Source organism: Apteryx mantelli, chromosome 12 (assembly GCF_036417845.1).
Source record: "Apteryx mantelli isolate bAptMan1 chromosome 12, bAptMan1.hap1, whole genome shotgun sequence".
Lineage (NCBI taxonomy): Eukaryota > Metazoa > Chordata > Aves > Apterygiformes > Apterygidae > Apteryx > Apteryx mantelli.
In genome coordinates this window covers 16,701,496-16,727,670 of record NC_089989.1, presented here as the reverse complement: position 1 = coordinate 16,727,670, position 26,175 = coordinate 16,701,496, and the positions used below count along the sequence as shown (strand labels likewise).

General features: G+C 47.7%; 1 protein-coding gene across 1 annotated transcript in view; it reads left to right on the top strand.

Annotated features, from left to right (window-relative positions):
• Positions 1-25,882, top strand: part of GRIP2 (glutamate receptor interacting protein 2) — a 155,794-nt gene extending 129,912 nt beyond the window's left edge. Inside the window, exons 15-24 of the mRNA XM_013960331.2 lie at positions 1,018-1,084; positions 1,891-2,036; positions 2,327-2,471; positions 7,052-7,191; positions 9,662-9,838; positions 12,988-13,141; positions 16,095-16,215; positions 20,661-20,897; positions 22,622-22,768; positions 25,351-25,882. Coding sequence (XP_013815785.2) covers positions 1,018-1,084; positions 1,891-2,036; positions 2,327-2,471; positions 7,052-7,191; positions 9,662-9,838; positions 12,988-13,141; positions 16,095-16,215; positions 20,661-20,897; positions 22,622-22,768; positions 25,351-25,548 — 1,532 coding nt within the window. The 3' untranslated portion in view covers positions 25,549-25,882. The remainder of the gene's footprint in view (positions 1-1,017; positions 1,085-1,890; positions 2,037-2,326; positions 2,472-7,051; positions 7,192-9,661; positions 9,839-12,987; positions 13,142-16,094; positions 16,216-20,660; positions 20,898-22,621; positions 22,769-25,350) is intronic.
• Positions 25,883-26,175: the final 293 nt, after the last annotated feature.

Below are 26,175 nucleotides of genomic sequence, written 5' to 3'. Positions count from 1 at the left end.
TCTGGGGCACTCTCTGACTCCTTTTCAGGTCAGTGGGTTTCTGTGTGATTGATGCCACGTACCTCCCAGATATTAATATCTGACCTGCACTGGATATGTTCAGACACTTGCGAGTTTGTTTCTTCCCACGCGGTTTTTGCTGAGAAGCACCGTCAGCTTTAAGCAAGACGATGCCACTCCCGTAGCGAGGCAGGGAGGAGTGACGTGGGGCAACAAGGATGCTCTTGGCACATGTTTGGCATGTGGATGGCAGAGAGGGCAGAAGGGGGTCGAGACATAAATCCCTCTTGGGTTTCTCAAGAGAGCAGCAGGTCTTACAGGCAAATTTAAAAATGCAAATGCTCCAGGAGATGCATACTCAGATCTCTTGTGGGCAGAAAAGATTGTCAGGCTGAGGAGAGGAGAGCAGGGTTGGAAACCACCCCTCCCACCTCCAGCCCTGAGAGCAGTCCTGGTGCTGTGATTTATGTGGTTGCATGAGGTAGTGGCCTGGGGAGCTGGACCAACAGAGAAAAGTCATTTTGAAATTTTTCTTGGGTTATTTTCCACCTGGAAAATGTCCGAACCCACTTTACTGCAAGACCATGGAGATGCTTATGTTAGCCCAGCACTGAGAGCAGGTATTCCCTAGGCAGCAATATCGTGGGATAGCTGACTATTGCCGTAGATGTTGACTTGCTCTCTGTGTCTAGTTAGAGATATGAGGAGAAGTTTATTTATTATTTACACTATTTAGCAGTGCTGGGATCAGGGAATCTTGCCTCTTGTTGTTGGGCTCCATGCGGCCTCCCCTTGCTCAAGAGGAGACCAAAGGAAGTGGCAGCCAAGAGATATCTGCTGGGATTTGTTTTTTCCTTCCCTGGTGTGGCTTCCAGGGAAACCACATTTCAAGTGTGAAGCATTGTTTTGCCAAAGGAAAGTAAATTCCCTTTCCTTTAACTCTTCTCCCCATTAACCGTCCCCCTCCTAGATTACAGACTCAATACTGAGTTTCATATCTGTCTGTCTCTTTTGCAGCAGCAAGCAGAAAGCCGGGGGAGCCTTTGATTATCTCTGACATCAAGAAGGGAAGTGTTGCGCATAGGTGAGTGCAGGATTTTCTGTCTGCCAAACCCAATGCAAAATTCCCAGCCCAGTAGCAAGGGTAGAAAGAAGTCCAAGCAGCAGCGCTTGTGTCTGGGTTTTGCCAGTAGCTAAGGAAATGCTGACCCTAGAGGTTTGTCTTAAACTGCAGTAGGGTTTGGGATAAAAACTATCTGTATTGAGATAAGCGAAGCTGAGCTAATGGAGAAGGTGGCTGGGGCACTGATTCAGAGGTGCTGCTCCTATAGGAGAGGGGTGTTTATCCCACTCATCAGTTCATTTCAGAGCATGATGAAGGACTTCCCATATATATGCCATAAGGTGCTGCAGCCCATCAGGTAGTTTGCTGCGTCTCAGCTCCTGCCTGGGTGAACCGAGTGAGTGCACTGTGGGCACTGGTGGAGAACTGTGCGAATAACTCAGCTGTTATTAACTGTACCTCTGATCCCAACACCTTGGGAGCAAGGCTTTCAGGACAATTTAGTGCTGCTAGAGGACTGCTTGTGCAGGAGCTTGCAGAAAAGGTAGAATATGTGTCAGGGGCCCTTCTTGAGTGCTATATGTTACCCTACCCAAATAGGTAAGGGTGGCAAACTAGTCTTCCTGCCTCATTCTGGGTCGATTCATGCTCTACACAAACATCCTTCCTTTAAGTTATAATTGCCCCAGACTTAGTGGTTGTTTCCCAGAAAAGATCCAGGAGAGTAAAAAGCTAATATCTTCATCTCCCCTGCAGAACTGAATGCATCACGAGATCTGAAAGGCAAATACAAATGTACTTTTAGTTTTCTTTTCCTTTCTGCATAGAACTGGCACCTTGGAGCCGGGAGACAAGCTGTTAGCCATTGATAACATCCGACTCGACAATTGCTCCATGGAGGATGCTGTGCAGATTTTAAGGCAGTGTGAAGACCTGGTCAAATTGAAGATTAGGAAGGATGAAGATAACTCTGGTATAGAAATCCTGATGCAAACTGGTGCCTGTCCACTTTAATGACATTTCCCAATAGGTAGCGCAAACCAACAAAGATAAGGGCTGCAGCTTGTCTGGTCACCACTTTCCAATTGATTATAGTCTATTTTTGTTATTTTGCGCTTAAATGGAGCCTGGAAGGTTACAATCCTATTCTGTCTGAGCACAACCAAAGACTGCAGGCTTTTACTTCTAAATGCTATAAATCTTTCCTGTGACCTATTTCATATGTCAAATTTAAAAATTCGGTATTCCTGTTTTCTCTTGCAGATGAACAGGAGACGACCGGTGCCATTATTTACACAGTGGAGCTGAAGCGGTATGGTGGTCCCTTAGGAATAACCATCTCTGGGACAGAGGAACCTTTTGATCCTATTGTCATTTCAGGGTTGACTAAGCGTGGGCTGGCAGAAAGGTGAGGTTTAGGGAGCAGAAGAATATATTGACATGGGAAGGGATCCTGAAGTTTGCAAAGCTTCCTCTGCTTTCATGGACTTTTCGTAGGCGTTTTAGCCAATTAGTCTGCTAAAAAGGAAAGGTGCTGAAAAGGTACAAGTGCTGTTACAAAGAGGCAGCCCTGCAGGTGAGGGATGTGCAGACCCACACATAGGAAGTGTGGGGTGGCTGGGACTGTGCCATTAGGGTAGGGCCCAATGGTGAGAGAGGCTCAAAGCACAGTCCTTCTGGAAGGGTCAGATCCAGGTTGAATGCAACGTCTACGAAAATGTATTTATTCACCCCATCTTGTGCTGAGATGCTTCCTGGTCCCTCATCTCCCCCACTGCGTCTCTCACGGGGTGAGTGCCCAGCCTGCCCATGAAACCCCTGTAGCCTCCTGGCTGGGGCTGCCATACTGATGGACTGTGGCTCATGGCCATGACAACAGTGGGTCCTGCTCAAACCACAGATCCTGGGGGTCTGCCAACCTGTCCTTGCTCATTGCTCAGTCTGTTGCATTTGGAGATATCTTAGTGCAGGGCTCGTATGCACCAGAGCAGCAGGCATTTATACTGCATAAAGGTAGGTGCAGGTTTACCTTCAGTAGCTGGGGAGGTTGACTCTGCGTGTGTTCGTGTGCCTGAATATATGTGCATGTGTGGGATTTAAAGGATCAGGACATTGCTGAGAATATAAGGTGGAATGGAGTCATATGCTGTATCTTAATTTATCCATACCATAGCTGTGACTTGTAAATAGATCTTTTCAGCAGCCCTGAGTCACTCTTCTCGTAGGGTTGAATTACTCTCTGATGCTTGATGGGCAGAACAGCAGCAAAAACCTCTGAGCAAGTATAAAGAGCTAGGCCTTGGGTAGGTTTGACTTCAGGTCTGACCCTTTGGTTTTTCCTGGTTCTAGGCCAGCCTCCCTCTGAGCTGAGCTGTACAACAAATCAGTGCAGGGTTCTGCATTCGGTTCCTCGGCTCTTAGCGCCTGCAGTACTGCATGTTTCCATTACTTTCTTTCGGTACCAAAAGCAGAATTTTATTGTATCCTGAGAAATAAGGAAGAAGGATGGACTCAGTCAGTAGTGGTTCTTCTCTTTGGGGATTTTGTATCACTGCCCACCCCTATAGATTCAGTCATTTTTCCTGGAAAATAACAGCTGGGTCCATAAAATATCTGAGACTTTTCTGTATAGCAGTTCTGCACTGTACCTGCAGCCCAGCGTGGGAGAGGTTGAAGACAGGAAGCCCAAATGCTGTCAGGCGTCAGAAGACAGTCTCATTCCCTTGTTGCTCTCTGGTCCCTTTGCAATGCTGCTGGATGTTCTTCCTTTGAACTCGGATGCACGTCAGTGCCTGTTACTTGGAGAAACGTAGTGGAGGCAAGTGCTGCGGTACTACTGAAATTTTGATCAGTAACTGGCACACAGTAAGAAATAAAAAGCCTTTTGAGAAGAGCAATGGGATCATTTAGCACATTCGCCCTAACAGTCTAACAAATAAATGGTGCCTGTCCAGCAGAGCAGTGTGGGGATGGAGCATCACGGGGAGGTCTCTGGGTAACCTTGGCTCCCTGCGGGGAGGGGAAGGAGAGCTGCAGTGAAGCCTGCCTGCAGGAAAGGTTGCATATTTTTCTACTGAGATGGTGCATATTTTTCTCCTGGGAGTAGCAGTAAGCAGTGGCTTCCCTTGACATTGTGAAGGCAAGAGATGTCCTTTTTCTGCCACCACATACCCTTCCCCATGCCACAGACACTCTTAGCCAGGCTCTGAGGGTGTCATAGGTTTCTCAAGGCTGGAGTTTGAATCTGAACCTGTGCCTGGCTTTTGCTGGAGCACAGCACATGTTTGGGCAGCGGTGACGTGGGGCAAACCGGGTCCTGGTGTCTGCTGATGGGGACGCTCTGCCCACACTCGTGCAGGGGCAGGCAAAGGTCTGCACTGCGGCTCGTGCTGCTCTCCTGGTAACAGGGAAGGCAGAGTGTCCTCCAGGACCTGTCACACGTCTGTCACAGTGGGTGACAGACTGTTGGAGCTGAAAAGGCTCCAGATTCAAATGACTTGGATTTTATCTTGACCTTGAGCATTTTTCTTCCTGTACATATCTGATCCTATAGAGAGCTCCAGAGGTGGCTCAGGACGATGGGGTTACTGTGAAGCAGCAGTTCTCTCCCACTGTTAGTCACTCTGTCACCCCTCCTTCAGTGCCTAGGGGTGACTTTAGCATGGGCCATGGGACTTGTTTTCCTTCTTCCCTAAACATTTATGCTCAGGCTAGGGACTGATACGGTTAGATTCTGGTCAAGGTATAATTATTCTCAAAGAGCAATTTTGGACTATCAGTGATGTGTTGTAGTGTCTTTAAGGGCTTGACCAGCCTCCTCTAATACCCTCTGGTGAAGCAGACAGGGGCGGCTCCAGGAGGAGTGTGTAGTGTGATCCAGGAGTCCTCAGCACCCACTTGTGTTAGCAAGGGGAGCCGGGATGTTCCCGCTGCCCACTCATCGAGCAAATTCTCACCGTGCACAAGCAGCTACCTCTCCTCTAACCCACCTGGAGAGCGGCTGGCGCTGTGGCCTGCGTGTGCCTCACAGCTTACCCCATGGTCAATTCTGCTATTGCACAAAGGTCCTTAGACTGGTTGGTGTTTGAGGTGAATAAGGATTACCTGTGATGAACAGAGAGGCACGAGGGTTGTTACAGAGAAAGCAGCTGTTTCTGGCTAACTCCCGCTCAGCTTCTGTCTGCTTGTCCACGGAGAGGTGCCTGGGAGACCGAGAGGGAGACATCCCTTACTGGGCCTGGATTTTGATTTTCTTTTTCCCCCTTGAAGAAAAAACCTGGCTGGATGTGACCTTTCTCGTTAATCGTTTTTGTATTTTCCCCTGCCGAGGGAGTTTCACAGTTTCTGCACAGAGGTTGTGTTATTCAGACGGAGGCAGTCAGGCTGGCGTTGAGGATGGAAGAGATGCGTTCCCATGAAAGATCAGCGACTGGCTTCATTGCCATGAGAGAAGGCCCTTAAATGCTAAGCCACTGCAGCGAGCAAAGGATCGCCTTTAGTATGCCAGCAGTTAAGAGGTTTTTTTGACTGCGTAGATGAAACTTTTAAGACAAATACTCTGATTCTGGTTTGATCTATAATTTATTTGATCTATGCAAGTTTTCCCCAAGGGCTTTTTCAGTGCAGTTTGGGTGGTACGAGACGGACATCTAGTGGCCGGTTGGGACCATCATGACATGCTGTCCAGACATCTCAACAGGAACAGGCTGAACAGCCCTGCCTGCTGTTTGGCTGCATTTCCTGATTTGATTTACTTATGGTAGATGTTTCACAGTGGCACGTTTGGAATCTTTCTTTTGTCCTTCCTGAAACAGTTCCGTATTTGGGGGAAAGATAAGTAGCTGTTTCGCCTGTGACAGTATATGAAATCCCGTTCCTGCAGGAGCAGCAATCCAGTTTTCTCTCCTAAAGGACTAAATATAACCTTGGAGAGAGGCACACTGCCATGGACAAAAAGAGAGACGGTCCAGATTTGTGGCTCCTCCTGACTCAATCATCTGAGGTTTCTGTTAGCTAAACGTTGTAGCGCTGCTGGAGAAAGGGAGAATCGCTGCTCTCACTTGTTATCGTTAGGGAGCTGTAGCATCAGTGCAGTGAGCACAGTCCAGCCAGCAGTGAGTGCTAAGTCCCTTCGGAGCTGCCAGGGCTGGTGATGGATGTGTTCTGCACTACCTGCTGTACGGGAGCTGCCAGCCAGCACAGCAAAGCCTTGGCAGAGGTAAAGTGAGTCTGTGTCCGTGGGCAGACCCAGAAGGGAAGGCTGGAGGAGTAGAGTGAGAATTGGTGTGATTCATTAATTCATTCCTAGCTGTTCCTGAAGCCTGAGGATTTATTTATCAGAGAGCAGACATTAGTGTTGGAAAAGAGTTGTACAACAAAATGCGGTAACCTCTTCTAGCGCTGTGCTTCTGCCTGAGAAAATCAGAGTGGTTTAGCTGCATAGGGGTGAACTTTAAACATATCATGAACTGATTTGCAACTGGCTCAGCTCGCAGCTTGCACATGCAATCTGTGTTGGACTGGATTTGTTTATGGGTTTCTAGGTTTATCCCTCATTTGTTTCCATCAATATGAAACATGCCCTTCAGCTCCCTGTGTGAAGAAGACCTGTAGACATCACACTGGGAATGCTTGTCCTTTTAGCATATAACCCCTTTTGGCGTTGAAGAGTTCTGAATTTAAACTGAATGTAAGTTGGTCTAAAGTCCCAGTTCCCAAGGGGCCTGGGAACCGAGATGTGCCTATGTTCACGCACATGTGTGCATGTATATACACTGGTGAAAGACTGGGGGAAAACCAGATTCCTGGTAGTGGTGATGAATAAGGGAATCACTGGTAGACAGTGCCAAGAGGAAAGCGAGTCATGATCTCAATTCTGTTTTAAAGTACTGAGAGTTAATTTGCTATTGCTTGAAGCAAGAACTTAATGGCCTGTCTCGCTAAGGCAGATTGCCTTTCTACGTTTCTAACAGCATCTTTCCTCTCTAGAACTGGAGCCATCCATGTCGGTGACCGGATATTAGCTATTAATAACGTGAGCCTCAAGGGCAAGCCGCTGAGTGAAGCCATTCACCTACTCCAAATGGCAGGAGAGACGGTAACGCTGAAGATCAAGAAACAGACTGAAAGTGAGTTCAGGAGCCTGGCTGGGGTGGGAGGACACAAGTGTATCCCACCCGAGACCCCAGGCGATGAAGTAGGTAGTGCTGTGGCTGTCCCCGTGTGCGTCGGTGTGCGGGGACCTGGCTGGCTCTTGGTGGCAGGTGAGACAAGGCAGTATTTTCGGCGCAGGGAGGAGAGGCTGGGGACAGTGGGAAAACAAGGGCATTTTTTTGGACTTCTGAGATGAAGATGAAAAAAAAAAAAAGGCCAACCCATGGACTCTGTGGCACTGGGAAGAGATTAGGCAGAGACTGGCTGTAACAATTTGTTTTCAGACTGCCACCTTGTGCTGTTGGCTTCCCAGTTCTCCCAGTCTATGTGAGTGTCTCACACTGAAGGGAAGCAGAAGATGTTTTAAAAGTAGAAGAGTGCAGATTTTTTTTAAATATAAAGCCCCAAAATGAGCAAGGGGACTCTGAGCAAGTGGAATTCGTGGGGAAAAAAAATGACCTTAGCTCAACTTTTGAAAGCAATTGGCAATAAATCTTTTATGCTCCCTTTCTAGCTCAGGGTCCTGAGATCATCTTTCAAAGCAACCCACCTTCCCTCTAGAATCCCCCTTCACCTTTCCCCACCAAGCTCCCTGCAGCTTTGAAGCTGTCCCACTTGATACGGTACCAAAGGAGCAGGAGAGGATCTAGTACAGCAGACCACTTCTTTTGGGACAGAGAGGGAGGATGGGAGAAACCAGGGAAAGTGCAAATGTTTCTCCCCAAACTGCCTCTGCAAAGTCACAGCCAAACATGCTTTTTCATCCATTTCAGAAAGTAGCTAGTGAGCTCTGGCTTCATTTCTGTTTCTCCTCACACCCAGCATTTTCTATCTTTTTTGTGCTGTGCTTCAGCAACCTCTACATCTAGCCTGACCTACCCAAGCAGTGGCCCACAATGCTGCAGGAACTGGAAGGCATCAAGTGATAAAGCTCTTCCAAGCTCGCTTGGCCTATGGGACTTCTGTCCTGCATCTAGAGAAGTGTGGCATTGCTCTCTTGTGTTGCAATTCTTATCTGTAAATCTCAAAGCACTTTACAAATCTGTGGCATTGCAGCTATTTTAGAAATGGAGGAAAGCTAGCCGGGGCACAGTGACTTAGCAAAGTAGAGGCAGAACTGGGGAATTGATCCCTCTTCAAGAAATCCCAGTCTTATTCCCTGAAGCCAAGCTTCTTGATCCTTGGTCTGAAATAATCATTTTTCCCTTCTGACGCTTAGCATCGTCTCAGCCACTCACTGAAATAATTGACGTGCAAGTGCCAGTTGGAGTCTCGTTAATCATTCTAAGAATGAATCAGGTGTAACTGAAATTTCAAGGTAATATTGTGTTAATTGTTCTCAATTCAATTCAAAGGTGAGCAGTCCTTTGAATGCTTGGAAAACAGGGACTTTCAGGACACCGGCCTTTGTTTGGTAAAATAATCTGTCCTCATTGACAAATGCAAACTTTCAGAGGGCTCTTTATTCCAGCTAATGCTCCGACAGTCAAAGGCCCAGGATGGGAGATCCCGGGTGTGGGTGGCTAACAGGATATTTAATCAATGAGGACTTTAAAATATTCAGTACAAAGAAATGCTTGTGCTGAGAAACCTTCCTTGTATAGCTTTTACTTGAAAGGGAATTTGATACAATGGTAATAAGGGCCTATTATTAGTAAAATAATGGAAGGGAAGGACTGAGCTTCATCATCCACATTCAGCTTTCCATTTTCCAATCACTAATCAGGGGAAATTCAGTCTCAAAATATCGGGCCTACGAATACTACTGTTGTCTTGAGGCTGCGTAGGAGACTCTTGGAGAGGTGGTCATTTGCCCTGAATTGATATGAGGTTGTAAAGTCTTGGAAGAGGGATGTAAATTCAGCCATGGTAGTTTGGGACTAGTTTGCATTGTCATGGGAATGTCACTGAAACTTTTTCTAGTATGAAGTTCATAGCCAGCACCCTGACTAGGTGCTGCTGACGTGGTTTGGATCCTGTCCCCAAAGGCAAATCATGCCAGAAGCTCCTTGGCTGGAAGCACTTCTGATCTGAGTCACAAAGGAGGCTCTCTGAAATCAGAAGGGCCTACGGTGCCTCACTCCTCAGTGGCTCTCACTTCTCTAGGCAGGCGTGTTCTGTAGGAAGCTTACAAAGGCGCAAGAAGATGGACTTGTGTGTCTAGATTAGGTCCCAGCTCTCTCATATTCAGGGATACCCAAATCCCAGTATTTGCTTCTTATATCCCGCGTGTTCTAAAACTCTGAAAGGCAGTTTTTCAGTCTGGTGTTAGGTAAGAGTACTGTATGAAATCCATTTAACTGTAATGCACAGACCTTTCTCAGTTACATTTGAAGAGCTAAAGAGGTTCTTTGGAAGACTTGTATCACCTGGGTTTGCTCCCATGTGAACCTTTCCCTGAGGCTTGCTCTTCATGCCTGGTAAAGCAGTGTGTTCTGGTTTCAGAACCCTATCCCAAGAAATCCGGGAGTATAAATGAAGTGAGTGACCCAGAAGATGAACTGACAGACTCCCAGAAAACTAGCAAGCTGTCTGAGATTTACTCTACCACAATTCCTAGCGTGGACAGTGCTATGGAGTCCTGGGATGGCTCAGGCATTGATGCTGGCTATGGAAGCCAAGGTAAGCCAGTGTCCTCCTTCGTTGCAGGTCTCTGAGCCCATGTGAAGACAGGCAGAGCCTCCTGGCCTGTTTGGAGGTTCAGCTTGAGCCATGGATTGTGATCTGCCTGCACTTGCATGGCTCCTTGGCTCCAGCAAGGAGATGGCCTTCTAAAATACATTTATATGCTGCTCTGAGTTGATGTGTCTGTTTTATGTTTTTATTAGTGTGTTCCTCCTTGCTTATGTGGCATCGTGCTGTTTCAAAACCATTACAGCACTTTATAATTCATGTAATCAGGAGAATGTCCATATGTCTTACAAAATATTTGGTCCATAGCTCACTTTTAATTCTCCAGAGAGGCCATGTGGGATGTATTAATCCTCTTGAGGATGTTTTATAATGTACAAGAATTTCTTTTGACTAGAAGCACTCATTTAACAAAATAATTACGGTAATACTGCAAGAAAGGCTCTCTAACTCTCCAGTGAGCGGTTAGATGTATCGTGTGTCTATGAGGCCAGGTTTGTTCAGCTGTGGCTTCTGAAAGGCAGATGTAATTGGGTTGGAGGATGCTCTAGTCCTGGGAATAGGTTTTCATTTGGAGGAAAGCACTTGGAAAATAGCTATTCTAGTTCAGATTTAGTGACACAAGCTAGTGTTTGCCCATCTTGAAACAAACCCCTGAAACACCACCAAAAAAGGAAATTGGTGAAAAGACTGCTGTCCAGAAAAAAACATGAAAACAGAGGGAGGTGCTCCAGGAGCGGTGTTGCGTAGCACCTTCAATGAGCTGAGCAAAGTGCGTGCCTGTGTTTGGTGCGTTCTGACTTAGAAAGAAAAGCTCAAAGGACAGCACCACGCTGGTGTGTCGCTTCACAGTGCTCACGTCTTACTTCGTTCTCTGCTGAAGTCTTAATTCAGTAGTGCAGATGGGACTAGAGGCTTCATTAAGGAGAGATCCCCTGGCCTTTAAAATGCTGCAGTCTTTCTCCATCTAATTGAATGTTAACACAAGTTGGACACTGGATTTAGCAAAGTGATTACTTTTACTGGTAAATTGAGAGCGAGTAATTGAACGCAGAGTTCTGTGGAGAAGGGCTCATGCCGAGTGGCCCAGTATCCATAGAAGGCAACTTTGCTTTGGGAGCTTTCTCATCTTTCCTGGTAATTGCATTTTGCTGCACGCTGTTGTGCTGTTGCTGGCTGGAAAGAGGAATACTGGGGGGCAGCAGGATGCTGAGAAGGAAAGGCAGGCTTGACCGCGGGGCCGGCAGGAGTGCAGGGAAAGCAGGATGCAGGGAGAGCTCGCAGGAAGCGGAGAGGTTGGGGGTTTACTCTCCAAATAGAGAGCGATGGATCAGGCACCTCACCCTTGTGCTTTTTAGTTTCATTCACAGCTTTAGGCTGAGGGAAGCAGCTCTGGGAAGGGCTTGGGCAAGGGCACTGTGAAGCTCTGGTGGGAACATGCCACCAGGTGGCTCTGAATCCCAGGAATTCGGCAGCAGCTCTCCCAGGGAGATGCTTGTAGAGGCAGGACTGGAAGGAGAAGGTTAAATCAGTGGCACCCGGGTGACAGCTGTATATACATACCCATGGATTCCCCACGGTGCACCCACGGCAAATCTGCTTCCTACCCACTGCAGGGACTTGCATGCAAGGACCTTGTTCTCCTGGCCCAGCAAACAGCTAATGCTCCTGACTGTTTTGTAAAGTGTTGGCAAGCATTTTTCTGGGGCTCTCTCCAGAGCAGTCTAACCTTTAAAAACACGGAGAGGAAACACTCAGCTAAGAGAAATAACAGGCCTTGGCATTTTCAAAGAAAATGCTGGCACTGTCTTGGGTATTTCCAGTCCTCTTAGCTGTTTGGGAGGTCAAGTCTCCTTTAATTATGTGTTTCTTCGTTACCTCTTCCTGTTTGCCTGGCACGGTGTGTAATGGAAGTGCAGGATGTTTCTTTGAAAGGCTACGAGGATTTCTCTGAAATGTCGAATGGGCAGGAGGACAAGGGCAGGGCACTCAGAAGATTTATTGCCACTGCACATGACACTTGCATTACTGAGGAATGCTCTGTTTTGGAAGGTTTCAGTCCAGGCAGCTCCTTATGAGACCTGGAGATTTTGTGACCTGCAGTAGCGTTGGATTTGTGTCTTGGGACTAATACCTCCTGCAGCGCGTGAGGGTCTTTGGGGGCATAGTGAAACTTGTCTGATTTCATCCTAATGATTCATATCGGTCTTCTATTGAATGCGATACAGATGAGTCTCCTGTTGTCTCAAGCAAGCAGAGTTTTTCCCTCTACTCTTTGCGTTGCACATACATGTCACCGAAGCCATTTTCCATACCTGCCCCAGAGGATCCTGAAGGCACTGGCCTGCAGGGAAGTCTTTGCCAGTCACAGGAACCCAGCTGGCAGCTCTCGGGATCAGGGCTGGCTCTTTACCACGGCAGTCCCTATTGCTGCCACTGATCACACTGAAGCGGGTGGCTACCTCTAGATACCCTTGGCATCATTACGCTATTTGAAGGGAGGCTATTGCATCTGGCCACTCTGGATGTGATTTCTATGCTGTTGTCCTCCTATATCCTACAGTTTTTCCACTGTGTCCGTTAAGGACTATTTGGAATACAAATCAAAATATTTTCCTAGTAGAAATTAGGCTTCCAAATCCCTTAAAATTAATGGGATTGAGCATGCTCTGAGGGAGTTTGGGCAGCACCTTCCTTTTACCTTGTAAAAGATTCACTGTGTGTGAAGATGGCTGCTTCAATAACATAATTTCTGTTAGGTTCTGGGTGGTAACAGGAGCAGCTAAGGTCAGAGTTGGCTGGTGGGATAAGGTATAAGACCTGTATCTATGGATACAAATAGTCCCAGGTTCACAGATCATGGATCCATATCACAAAACTACTCAGAAGGGGAGCAAGGGGGAAAGGGGGCACTGTATGACGAGATCCTGAAACGCTGGGGTGGTTAAAACAACCAGAGATGGAAGGAACATTTTTTTGGTTCCCTTTTGAAAAACTGAAATGGAGGCAACGTGTGATACAGGTGGCCTTGGATTTGGGGTTTGGGGAAGGAGACCCTCCTGGCTCAGCGTGATTTACTCCATCTGTTTTTTCTAACCGGCTGGTATTCTTCTCTCTTCCCCATGGCTTGCCTTCCCTAGGTACATACATACCTCAGGCTGCAGGCATAGCCCTTCATCCGCATGAATGGAGACACAGCAGGCAGAAGAACAGCACCCCTCCAGGGGATCCCAGGAAAAGTTACCCCTACATGGATGGCAGTTTCAGCGAAGACGACTGGGACAAGCCCAGCAGGTATGGAGGGACTGGAGGAACAGAGAGGTGGGTGGGCACATTTGTGAATGTGAGTGTTGCTGGTGATGTTACGGGGACAGAGGGGCACCTGAATGTGTGATGGAGCAGATCAGTCAGCGGTGGGCAGGGTAGTGGTTTCCTGGGCTCGGCATCCTGCAGGGGTGAGGAGGGGGCCTGGGATGGGACCAGCTCCTCTGCACCAGGTTGCCCAGACGTAACTGTGGCATGTCTGCCATTCCCAGGCCACCTTCATGTTTGGAGCTGGAACGGTCTCAGCTGCAGGGAGCACAGGCTCTTAGCGCATCTTGTACTCCTGCCATGTAAAGGCCTGCAGCATATCGATAGTTTAGGTGTAATACGCAGGCACAGCCAGCACTGTCTCCCCCTGTGTTAGCCAGATGCTTTTAAGTGAGGGTACAGCTTCACAACAACTCTATGCTCAGAAGCCAAAAAGGCCAGCCAAAGCTCTTGGTGGACCAATATGAGGTTGTATGTCTGATTTAAAATCGTGGCCGAGTCAACCCCCTGCTCTGCCAGTGTGTTAGAAATCCCTGGGACGCATGCCGCACATGCGGAGGGGGCTGCAGCTGCCCATGGCTTTGGGTGAAAATCCTGCCGGCTCGTTCTTCCGCTGCCCAGGCCAGGCAGGTCCCTCACTGAGCCGTGCACGAGGGAAAGGCGTCCTTGCTTCGTAACTAACCCTATCCTCGACTTTCTCCAGAGTCCCCATAGTTTTGTGTGTTGTGTTGTTACTGTCAGTTTTTTTTGTTTTTTTTTTTTAATTTTTGTTTGTCCAAACAAAACCCTTAGAACATCTCATGGCCATTTCCACCTATTTAAAGATGATCAAACTGGCAGGAAGGCTGGCAGCGGCTGATACTTTGTTCTTGTTTTGCCTCTCAGCAAGGGCTGGCCTCGCAAAGGTCGTTGATCTCTAATGGCCCTCCCAGGGAGGCCGCCAACCGCTGAAGTTAGCAAATTTGAGCTCTCGAAGCCCCAGTGTGTCCCTAATGAGGGCTCTGAACCCTCATGTCAAAGTGCAAGTGAAACGGTTTGTGCCACTGAGCCCTTTTATTAGAGAGAAAAACAAAATGCATCTAGCGCCAGCTGCCTTTAGCCTGGAAAAACCTGCTGACCTAGTGGTGTGAGAGCCTGTACCGATTCATCCGAGTCCTGGGCATGTTTGTTATATTACTGATCTGAGAGGCAAGAAGCCCTTAACCGGAAGGAAGGTTTGCCTTTTCAGAAACCTGAGAGCTGAGGAAGGAAATGAGTAAGGGGAGAGAATCAGAAGTTCCTTTTGGGGGCATTTTGGTTTGTTTTTGTAAAGTCTTGCTGGGTATTTTTTTGGCCTTTCTGCCTGGGGTAAAGGCTGCTCTTCCTTTGAAAGCTGATTCTGATGAAAGCTAGGGAGTGAATTTAAAATACAATAAGCCATGCCAAATACCTGTCTTTCCAGGCAGGCTGTAAGGCCATGATCCAAAAAAGAGCGAAAGTGTGTGTGTTTGAATTTATGCCCACCAAGAACTCCCATTCAAACCAGCGGATGAAAAGCAAAGCACGTGCTGAACGCTGCACCAAATCAGGCCAGCATTAAGAGTGATCTGGAAAAAAGAGCTATATAAATAGCCCAAGGGGTCATTATATATTTAATTGAAGTCAAGCTTTTTTAGACTTGTACTCAAGCAAAACGTTTCAGCTTAGTTAAGTGGCTCGGGTGGATGCATCCCCCCCCATCTGCAGCGTTAATGACCTGCCATAAGCCATGCGAGGTGGTGCCAGATGTTGCGGAGGTGGAGCCCCGTACATGCAGCTACTAGTAAGACATGTAGGAGATGCATTAGGGCCGCTCTAATGTAACTGTGCCCCTGGGCTCTCTCCCCGCGACGCATTAGATGGGTTTATCATGACCTTGGTTTAATGCTGCAGAGAACTTCCTTCAAGAGCTCCTGGCAGACCGAGCGCTGTAGGTCAGAGTTTTGCACAGAGCCTGGCGTGCAATAAGCACCGTCTGAACAACGGTGTCATGTACTCCTCTAGTCTCTTCGGAGGACTTCAGCGTGTTTAATTGCCATTTGCTTTAGAAGTCTGAGAAACGAGCCTGGCTTTGTGTTCAGAGACAGAGAAACTGAAACTGCCGGGGTGGGAAATTGCTGACTCCCTGGCGAGATGCACGCAGTGTTCACGTTAACATGTGTTTGTACAAGTTCGAGAGAGGTTATCTCTGTCCTTATTCTCTGTTGTAGACAGGCCTGGTGACAATCTTTACACGGCTGTAAGTGCAATGACTGTTATGTAGCAAAAAAGAGACCTACTGAATGTAACATCTCACTTCTCTGGCCATCACAGCCCAAAGAAAATGAAACTCGGTTTGTATGGGTTATACGCTGACACTGTCGATATTGCTGGCTGTAGTGTGCATTTACTTGTCCAGCCAAGGGCAATCATTTTTATATACATCTTTGCATTATTTATTCTCATAGAGACCTAATGTATTTATCATTTTCTCACCATGTCTGTTACCCTCTGTGTTTTTCTCTCTCTTCTCAGGTGTTCTGTGTCTCAGATCTGAGCTCTATCCCATCAGCCTTTGTACTAACAGTCTCTGAGGCTCCTGGTTTACCCATAACGCATCCTTTTTTCTTTCACTTCTCTATTTCACCAAAACGTCTTCCTAAACCTACAATCTTCCTACAGGCACTTTTTAATTTACCCTTTGAACTTTGACATTACTACACCAACTTAATTCTTCCTTTGAAGGACTCTTGCCCCGTTAGTAAATGCATGGAGGTCTCGTATTCGGACTCTTGTCTGAAAAGTTCATATTGTTTGCTTTTGTATATGAAGACTCTTCAAGTCTCTGCTTTTACTGGTGAGACACTTGCTGTAGCCTCGCGGCTTTCATCCTGCTGCAGAAGAGTGCTGACAATGTTTGGTTCCTACGTTACAACAGATACCCCAACCGCCAAAATGGCCTTGAGACCACTCACGAGGATAGTTTTTGGCGTGTTTTTGGAGAAGCTTTGGAGGATTTGGAAACATGCGGCCAGTCTGAACTTTTGAGGGAGATTGAGGTAAATCACTTTCCAAATTTGCTGCTGTTCTGACTGTTTTGCTCTTGCCGTAAATGCTCACAGATCTGTTAATTGACCATGGCATCCCTGTGCTGCCAGTGGTGTGAAGAGGGGGTTGAGTTACCCTGGAGTTTAATCCATTTAAGTGTTTCTGCTAATGGATAACCATGTCTCATTAGACAGTTGCTTATACGCACTTTTTCCATCAGCCGGTGAATCACCCACCTATAACTCCACGCTCCTTTTCACAATCTCTGTTGCTGGCCAGCAATCTTCATATGGCTGTTGGCAAAGCTCCCCTATCCAACGGTAAACCCTCTGCCTGCAAAGAGATACTGTCTGTCAGAAGCACTTAGAAGCCAAGCAAAATGGGCCCCAAAAAATCCACTGGGACTGAAGCTTTGGCTTACTTCAAATATAGACAGGCTCAACACGTATCTTGCATTCAGCTGTCACTCGGCCGAATACCATTTCAGTAAAATGGGTAATTGGAAGCTTTACAGCCAGCCTTCCCCATGGAAAAATCTGAGAAAGTAATTGCTTCCTGCAGAAATAAAGGTGTTTCCTCTCTTCACAAACCACTTTCTCTTTTCTTTATCCAAAATGCTCTAGAGGTCATGTTATTGTGTCCGGTTATAGGATGGGGAGCCTGGAATTTTAAGCCGTGGGATGCAAATAAAGACCTCCCTCGAGACCGCCGAGCAGCGGGAACAAACCTGCGCCAGCCGGCCAGGATCTGTGCACCTCCCCACTGCGATTTGGCAAGCCAGCGTGGCTGGCGGTGCAGGGCACGGCTGCACGAGTCCTCAGGGACCAGCTCAGCCCGTGGTTTGCAACACAGGAGGAGGAACAGGGTCCAGGGTGCTCCTCTCTTCCCCTTCCTCCTGGGAGGATCGGGGAAGGCTCCATGGGTCGTGCTGTCCATCACCCCAAAAATGTGACCAGTGGCCAAGGTAACTCCCTTGACCGATGTCTCATATGCAAGGTTTGGGTTTGAGATCGTGTTGCTGGGCATTTTGGGTTCATGTGCTCTTTAATCCCAAGCTCTGCATGGGGAAATCTCCATCATCTCCCTCTGTTCTGCCCTCCCTTCTCCCAGGCTGCTTTCGTGAACAATTACATATTGCTAAAGCTTCAGAAAGAAAGGCCGTTTCGGAAAAATTGGAGGCGGAAAAGGAAAGTCCTGCTTTGGCCTGTCTGTGAAAGTGTTGGTGACGAGGGACTTAATAATTGTTCTTTCATCCTTGATCCTTAGCTATTGTAAGTGGGGGAGGAAGTCGCAATGAAATTTATTGTGTCAAAGCACGAAACACAGTGTATTTATTATCTTAACTATTTATGAAAAGGCTGACTTAAAAAAAAAAAGAAAGAAAAAGAAATATCACAACTTCTTTCCTTGATCACTTATCGATATCCTGAACCTGTATATTTTTAGAAATAAGATAGGCAGCTGTATAAACCTTTCTGAACTTAATTTTACTTATATATATATATATATGCATATATATATATACACACACTTTCTGATCTTAATATTCCTTAAGAAAAAGATATCACTGAAATTATGCATAGTAGTTTCTCTTGTGTGTAATGGCTGACATCTTAGTGTAAAAGAGTGGACTTGTTCGGCTACTGAGAAGCGCTGAGATAGAGGAAAATATCTTTCTGCTAATTCTTTTTCTCTATTGCAAGAATTTGTGATGCAGGAATACATGGGCTTTTGAGTCGTGCTGTTTTAAGACCTTGGAGCTTTGACAGCTATAGGAAGGTTTTAAAAAATGGAAAGAAATTTTAGGGAAAGCTGAGAGCCTCCTGGGATTTGGTGCATTTGGCATGTTTCTAGAATGTTTTAGCAAGTTCTGGGGACAGAAGGGAAGTTGCTATGTTTTTAGCAGAATTTTAATGGATTTCAACTGCCCTTTTAACAAACCCAAGTACCACTAGTCTGTTCCTCCCTGTCCATGTAATCATCCTCTACGAGGTGCGATGTGTGAGGAGTGATGTTCATTAGGGCTCTCACTGTATCGGAGGTTTCTGAGCCCCATCTCCTAGACTCCTGTGATTTTATAGCAGTCTCAGATTGTTTGTTTGAAAATTGGACCCTTCATGCTTGACATTTGAAAAAGAGAGAAAGACACCCCAAATGACCCAATACAGCTAAATTTCAGGAGCCCTGTACGCATGAGATGCCTGACTTGTGCCCTTTGAACACCGGGGCCTGACAACGTGGATGCCCAAGGGTTAGGGAAAGCAGCTTAGGGCAAGTCTTGCCTCTGCCAAGCCAAGTGCTGAAGCCCTCCTCTGCAGTGCAGTGGCATGGGGCTCTTACCAAAATCTGTCAGCAACAACTTTTCCACTGGTGAAGGTGGCAGTAAGACCAGGGTCATGTAGCTGAATCACTAGAGACGTCTAGTGTTGGTTTGGGATCCTGAAGGCCTTGGGAAAGCAAATTCTGACTGAAGTCAGTGACAAGCATGGAAAATGAGGCCTGGATGAGGTTTGGATCTGGCTTTGGTGTGGTGTAGCAGACGAGCGGAGGCGTACAAATAATTGCCAACTTGAGAAAGCATTAAGAGTCCTAAAATTCACCCAGGAGGACAGGAAATTTGGCTGAGGTCCCCAAAGTTACCTAGGCACTCAGATTTGCTTTCAGTGGGAACAAGGCTCCGAAATATCTTCTTTGGCATCTTGCCCTGCAATGAAAGTGGTTTTCTTATGCCTCTCTTACCCAGGGGGTTACCAAAATCCAGTCACTGCAAGCTTGCTCAGTACAGTGCATTCTTCTTTCCTGGACTGGTCATAGTCAATCCAGATGATTTATCTTGGCAGTGCTGGAAATGCTGCTGTAACTCACTGTGCGTAGGATCACATCTAACTCTGCCGGTACTTGCCGCTCATCCTGTCACCCACCCTTATCTCACAGCAAAGTGAGTATGGACTCCCTAAGTTTGTCTAGCTACCCCAAAAACTTGATTTTATTCACTAGCTAATTTATGGAAACATGCTCACAAACTTCTGGCAATCCACCCCCAGCCCACAGGGTCTGGGTTAGAGACAGACTCTAGTTTCTTAGTTTTAGGAAAACCAAGACCAAGACGTGGAGCAGCCACAGGCAGGAGGAGCCTGGAGTAGCCCATTCTGAGGTGCTGCTTGCACTGAACTCAAAGTGCCTAGTGAATTGCTTGTAATCCTGCAAGATTAAATATATTAAAGATAGTGAAGGGGCTGAATGCTGTAGTAATGGCAAGCCATTAGATATGCTATCTGCAGAGTGTGAGGTAGGACAGTAGCATGACCAACACAGACATTTCCGTTCTCCTCCTCTGCTCAGTGGTGCTTGTGTTTGTACGGCATGGCATCCAGGGGGATTTCAAGGCTGTCTGAGGTCGGTGAACAAATATGCCTTGGTTGGCTGTACCCCTCTGTTTGTTAATCTGCTCTTGAAGTGTTTGGTAACTTGACATCCTTCCAGCATGTGGCAGGTATCTGAGTTCTGTCCAGACTCGAGTTGATTAAGTGATTTTTGTATGAAGCCCCGAAAAGTGCTAGGAAAGTTGCAAAGCTGAGAGGGTTTTCGTATTTTATCTGTCCCTGTTCAGGATAACATGGGTAGTGCTGGCATTTTCATACTGCCACCAGAACTTGCTTTATTTTCCTTTGTTTCAGCTGGAAGCAAAGAGCTGCAGGGCCTTGATTAGAGATTTAATCAGTTAATATTTCCTCTGTGCACATGAACAATTGCTCTTTGACTTGCCACATTTAACACTGCTAAATTTTGCTATCTGCTCCCTACTTTTCCTTTTCATTCTCCTACCTTTTGACATTTAATGGGCCTGCAGACTTTCGGAGCCTGAACTTTGAAATGATGGTTTTCATTATGCCGTTTAAATGGACTCTGTGACCTGGAGGCGGCTGAGGTTCCACAGACTGGATTCCTGACTCCTTCATTAGTTTTGATCAATGTAATCTCATTAATGAAAAGCATTGTCAAATAGAGTAGAATCTACTTAGGGACATCTTTTAATGGATGCTATCAAGGATGACCAGGCTTAAATACTACTTAATTTCATATTTTTAACTCAGTTTTGCTCAGTGAAGGCTCCCATTTACTGACAGATAAAATCCTAATTTCTCTGCTGAATTGGGCTCAGCAGAGTCCAAGGTACAGACTTCTCTGGGCCATTGCTGGTGCTGTGCAACACTGACAGTGAGTGGCAACCTGGAGAAGTAGGCTGGGAAGACCCCAGTTCCTCTGGGGAGCACTGTGGCATCAGGATGTTCATCGCTCTTGATGTCCTTCTTGAAAGAGTCGAGGAGGTTCCTGCCCCAGACAAGGCCTGCCCGTTCCCATCTATGCTTTTTTTTGTTGCCATGAGGTCCATCTCTTCTTGCTGTCCAAGCCCTTGCCTAGCTCAGCAGAGTGACTTTGTGCCCTTGTCCCACAGGCATCCATCATGACAGGGAGTGTGCACAACCTGGGCCTGGAGGGCAGCAAGCTGCTCATGGACTCTGTCAGCCAGTCGGGACTGAGCCCACTGAGGAAAGCAAACTCCAGCTGTGACGAAGGACAGAGTGAGGACAACAGCTCCCCTGCCAAGAAGAATGAGAGGAATCTGGACATGAAGAAGATCGAGAAGGAGATGCAGGAAATCATGGCCCCTACCCCCCTTGAGTTTCACAAGGTTTGTGTTGCAGAGGGTTTATCTGGCTGTGGCACAACAGTACCTTGATGGGAAAAGGTGTTGGGTATTTTTCAGTCCTGTGGAAAACCTCCTTCATTCCTTGCCAAAGCATTGCTTGGCCCCAACCAAGATCTGCAGGAAAGGTTTGCAGAGGGTCAGATTAACAAGAAGGGACCTCACTTCAGAGCATGGTAGTGGCATTCCTCGCTGCCATGCTTAAAGAAGTTCAAACCTATATTTTATTTAATTGCCTTTGTTAGATGAGATTTCCAGGTTCCTGTGTTGTGTAGTTCATCAACTGGTACTACAGATACAGGTGAGAGAGCTCAAAGTATATCCTCACGGAGACCCATGGACCCTTTTCTGGTAGTATGCACCATTTACTGGGCCACTTATCCTGAGAAATAAGTTGTGTTCCCTCCCCTTCCACTTCACCCCCAGATCACTTTAATGATGTGATACTTGTTTGAATTCAGTGCCCGGTTCACTGTAGCCAGTTTAAGAGTGGTGCAAGGCAATGATTAGAAGGTGTAATTAACTGTAGAAGCTGCTGATGCTGAATGCAAGTAGGAAAAGGAGCTGGACAGCTTTCAAAGAATTTGATTGCCTTTTTCTTTCCTAATGTGACTTTAGAATGAAACCTGCAGTTATGGTAGCTGGGAAAAAACTTTTTCATGTTTTATTTGCTCTTGTCCTTCAGGGCATGGCAAATGGGTCTTTAAATAAAACTTCATACCTGAAGGAGAACTGTGTAATTGGGCATGTTATAGGGTGACTGCTCTTTCCACTGGAGCATCTGGCGCTGGCCGTGTTTGGAAACGAGATTCAGGCCAGGCAGGCTGCTCGGTTGCTGCTGTCTGTCACCCTGGGCACTGCCCTACCAAAGGACTGCACATCTATGAGGCTTTCCCAGCCAAGAGCACAGTGCAGTGGTGAAGTCGAAGCCTCACCCGTAGAGATACATTCCCAGTCCTTGGGAGGCAAAGGGGGGAATATGGTGGTGACTGGGAATCAGTTGCCCCTGCCTCCCCATGGCAAGATATGTTTCCAGCGGTGTGTCTTTCCTTTAGATGAGGCCAAAATGTGACTATGTCTGTGTCTGCTAGGCTTTCAAGGGAAGAGGGATGAGGTTACACAGTTTTCGTCCTCAGTTAGTCAACACTTATTGATAGGAAGTTTCAGAAGAGAACTATTGAATTTAATGGAGCAGTTTAGATGTTCTGGCTGCGTGAACATGTTGTCTCCACATTCAACACACTACACTGAAAATTCCCCACGAGCACGTTCATTTTTCATGTGCCAGGCTGGTACATGCATGGGGTGCACAGTGTAAGTTGTACCTGGGAAGGTGATGCTCCACTAGTAATGCTGGCATTGTTTGACCAGCATTGCCCACTCCTTGGGTGAAATATAACAGCCCAGTTTGTACTACACTATTTGCATTTCCTTCCTCAACCAAGGGAAAAGGGCCTGTTGTGTGGTTGGGTATCTGCTGATCACCAAAGTACTTGTCCCTGTGGTCTGTATCAGCTGCTGGTAACTGGTAAATAAGGCTGAATCTATATTAGCAGCCCAGCCTAAGCAAAGTCTCCCCAGGAGACTCAGAGCAGGACTGCTGTAGTACCACATGCATCACCTGTGGCCATCACCTGTTGGCCACCACCCAACATCTCTTCCTACCTCTCCTGTGTTAAAACTTGTGTTCTCTGTTTCTGTCCCTCTAGATGACACTCCACAAAGACCCAGAGAGTGAAGACTTTGGATTCAGTGTGTCAGATGGCCTGTTAGAAAAAGGTGTCTATGTAAATATGGTCCGTCCGGATGGACCAGCAGATCAGTGTGGCCTCAAGCCATATGACAGAGTCCTTCAGGTAATAAATGCAAAATGCAGTTCTGGAGGCTGGGACGGAGTGAATGAGTGGCTGAGAGGAAGAGAGAAGTGAGAACCATCCATGGCAACACTAACTTTAATGAAAGGTAATAGTTAGCCAACTAGGTGAGCACCTAGCCACTAATCTCTCAATGAGACCCATGTTTTATAATAAGAAATCACTAGATAGCAAAAGTGGTTTGAACTCTAGAGTACACCTATTCCAGGGAACATTTCCATACAGAGTCTGTCCCAGTCCTGCTCTTTTTGAGCTGTGGCAGCTCAAAAAATAGACAAACAAAAAGCCTTGTTGCTTTCCCCCTCACCCCGAGTCCATTTTCCTGTTATTTAAGAGGGTAATTTTTTGGATGAACCAGACTGTGTTGACCAATATTTGTTCTTGTGTAGCCCCCCTGTGGAGTTAAGTGGTGTTCATGAAGTTCTTTGCATGCCTTTGACAACTCAAAGAGTTTTCTAGGAAACATCCTTCAAGCAAAGTGTTTTTCGTGGATGTTTTTCTTCGAAAGATACTTGATCTGAAATGACTGATGCAGAAACTGAATAAAGACTCTGGTCAAAAGCACAGTCTGTAGTAAATAAAACTTGGGCATATCTACCAGAAGGCGAGTAAGAGCAGGATGAGTTTCAGAGATCGGAGAGGAACTTTATATGGATGAAAAATGAGTATTTTATCTTTGGGACAACTCAAAGAGCAACTGAGAAACTGCAATCCAATGGAAAAATCGCCACCATTTGGAAATGCAGATATTGTGACCGTATTTGGAAACACTCAGAAAGATGTTTAGTTTTACTAATTTCTAGGCGGGGGTTGTTAGCACTAGGATTAGAGCCAATATATTATGTACATCAGGTAACTGGAGAACTGGCAGCGCTGTGGGAAACCTTGTTTAAGCTTGTTATGGTCTCTAGCCAGTTGGCTGCTATACAATTATTCCTTCTCGGCTTCAAATAAAAGATGGTGCAAGAATGAACAAGAAGCTAATTAGGCTCTGGGCTGCCTTTCTGTTGAATGTTGGATGTGTCGCTCCTCGTGAGTGCCAAGTGCTCTGGGAGGTGTGCCCGAAATCCTAAATGGAGCGGAGCAGAGACTTTCGAGAGCCCCCGCTTCCACATGCTGCACCGCACGACTTACACCTACGAGAGGACACGGCAATTGCCATCACGTTGACGTGCACGACTGTGCTGAATGAGGGCTTTGCAGACCTGGCGCAGGCACCTCCAAGCAAGAAGCACAGCGATGCATTGCTGAGGACGTTTCGCTCTGCTGCTAATTTTGGGCACGACGATCTGCCCGCAAGCAAGCTCCAGCACTGAAGGCTAGCAAAACCCCCACGTCCCTGCTAATAGACCCTGTGCCCCTCGGCTAGATGGATTAGCCGGAGCACAGCATTGTGCTAATGTGACTTCTGCGCTGGAGCTGCCTGCCCGGCGTAGAGCAAGCTCGTGTCTTGTCTCTCCTTGTTCGCGTGTGATCTGGAAGTTGTCGTTAGTCACTTCTCTGTAAGGAGCTGGTACTGGGACCAGGGCAGCTCACCGGTGCGGGAGCCGGCGAGGGCAGGGGCACACTGCCACTGTCACGGAGCCGAGCTCCATGGGTGTGCACTAAGCCTGGGGAAGGGTTTTGGGTGCAAGGTTTGCATGGACTCAGCCAGGCCTCATCCAGCAAAGGAAGCAAAGCCTGGCCCCAGGGGTTATGTTCGCTCCGAAGGTGGGTGGGAAATTCCTTTCTCCCTTCCCTGCTTCCCCTCCCCATGCTGTTTGCCAGCCCCCTCCATCCCGGGGCTCTCGTGGCACCAAGCCCAGGTGCTCCGGGAACTGTAGGCGGGCGAGCCGGAGCGGTTCTCGCAGGTGACCTAGCCTTGAAATGTGCTTGAAGTTCTGCAAGAGACAGCGGGGGAAAAGCTCTTTCACTGCTGGATCCTGCAGAGAGGATTTGCAGCCTCTGCACCATTCATGTGAACACACACCCAGACTCCTCCAAAACGAGGGCTGTGAATGGGGAGAGGAGAAAAAGCATCTATTCAGTGTAATTTTGATTTACTGCCTGCAGCCTGCACAGACGCACGCCTCTTAAAGGCTGCTGCTGGCCAAACTGGAAAGCAGTGGGCTGAAGACCGAGGGTCTGAACTTTGTGTGTTTGCTAGGTGCCGAGTACACCGTATCACAAATTTAAGGCCAACAACAAAAGCCATAAGGGCAAAAAAATCATGGAAAATGGCAACCGTTCTCTTGCAGGCTTGACCTGGATAACTGGTTTTGAGCCCTGCAGAGTTTAAGAGCTTTAATACTGCCCTAGACACCCAGGGTCAAGATTTATGCCCGATCCGGACCTTTTCCCCTTCCCCTCCCAGTTGCTGTGTTGTTTCTCGGCCAAGGGAAGGACGTGCCCGGATGGGAGGGGTGCCCACGCTCTGATCCCTTGCGAAGCCCGAATCGGGGACACCCCCCGGGTTGTGTGTTTTCACAGACGCGGGTTTAGCGCCCGCCTTAACGTTTTCTGACTAACAAACATGGTGTTTTTGTTATTCCTCCCCATGGCACCTCCTAAATCCATCCTGGCAGGTAAATCGTGTCCGCACCAGAGACTTTGACTGCTGCCTGGCCGTCCCGCTGATTTCTGAGGCTGGAGATAAGCTGGACCTGGTGATTAGCCGCAACCCCTTGGCGCTGGCTGCCAGCGCTCCCCGGGAGGGGACCGGAGAGCCGCCGGCGCAGCCGCCCGCCGGCGCCGAGGCCAAACCGAGCGTGCAGACCCTCTGAGGAACGCGGAGCGAGCGGACGGTGCCCTGCCATGGCAGAGGGGCTCCTGCCGAGCCGTTGTGGTATTTGGGGTGTTTTTCCTGTTTTGCACTGGTTTTTGTAAACGCTGTGTGTACCCTAACCTGCAGGGGGGAGGGGGGTCGGCGCTGAGCCTGTAGACCACCACATGCCGCTTTGAAGGTCTGAGCGGAGCTGGATGAGCGTCCTGGGCTGTGGTTAACGCCGATGGCGGAGCGAGCCGCCCCCAGCGCAGGGCGTCCCCCAGCCCGAGCCTGGGCTCGCAGGGGGCCCGCGTGGGGCCGGGAGGCAGCTCCTGGCCTCGGACGCCCCCCCCCCCCCCGCCCTGACGGTCCGGGCCATCCTGTAAACACACATGGTGCTATTATTTTTCTCGTTTGCTTGGTTAATCACATGCAGCAAGATTGAATGGACTTTCCTTTGCTGTTACACCCAGCTTGGCCCCGGAGCATCCCCTTAAAGCACTCCGGATAAATTGATTTCCGCAGCCCCTTCCGCTCCTGGCGCAGGGCCGTGGAGAGCCCCGTGTAAAAGGCGCTTGGCAGCTCGCTTGCGCAGCGCTTTGTCAAAAATGGTTGTTCGCAGCTGCCGCCCGGCGGCCCCGTTCCC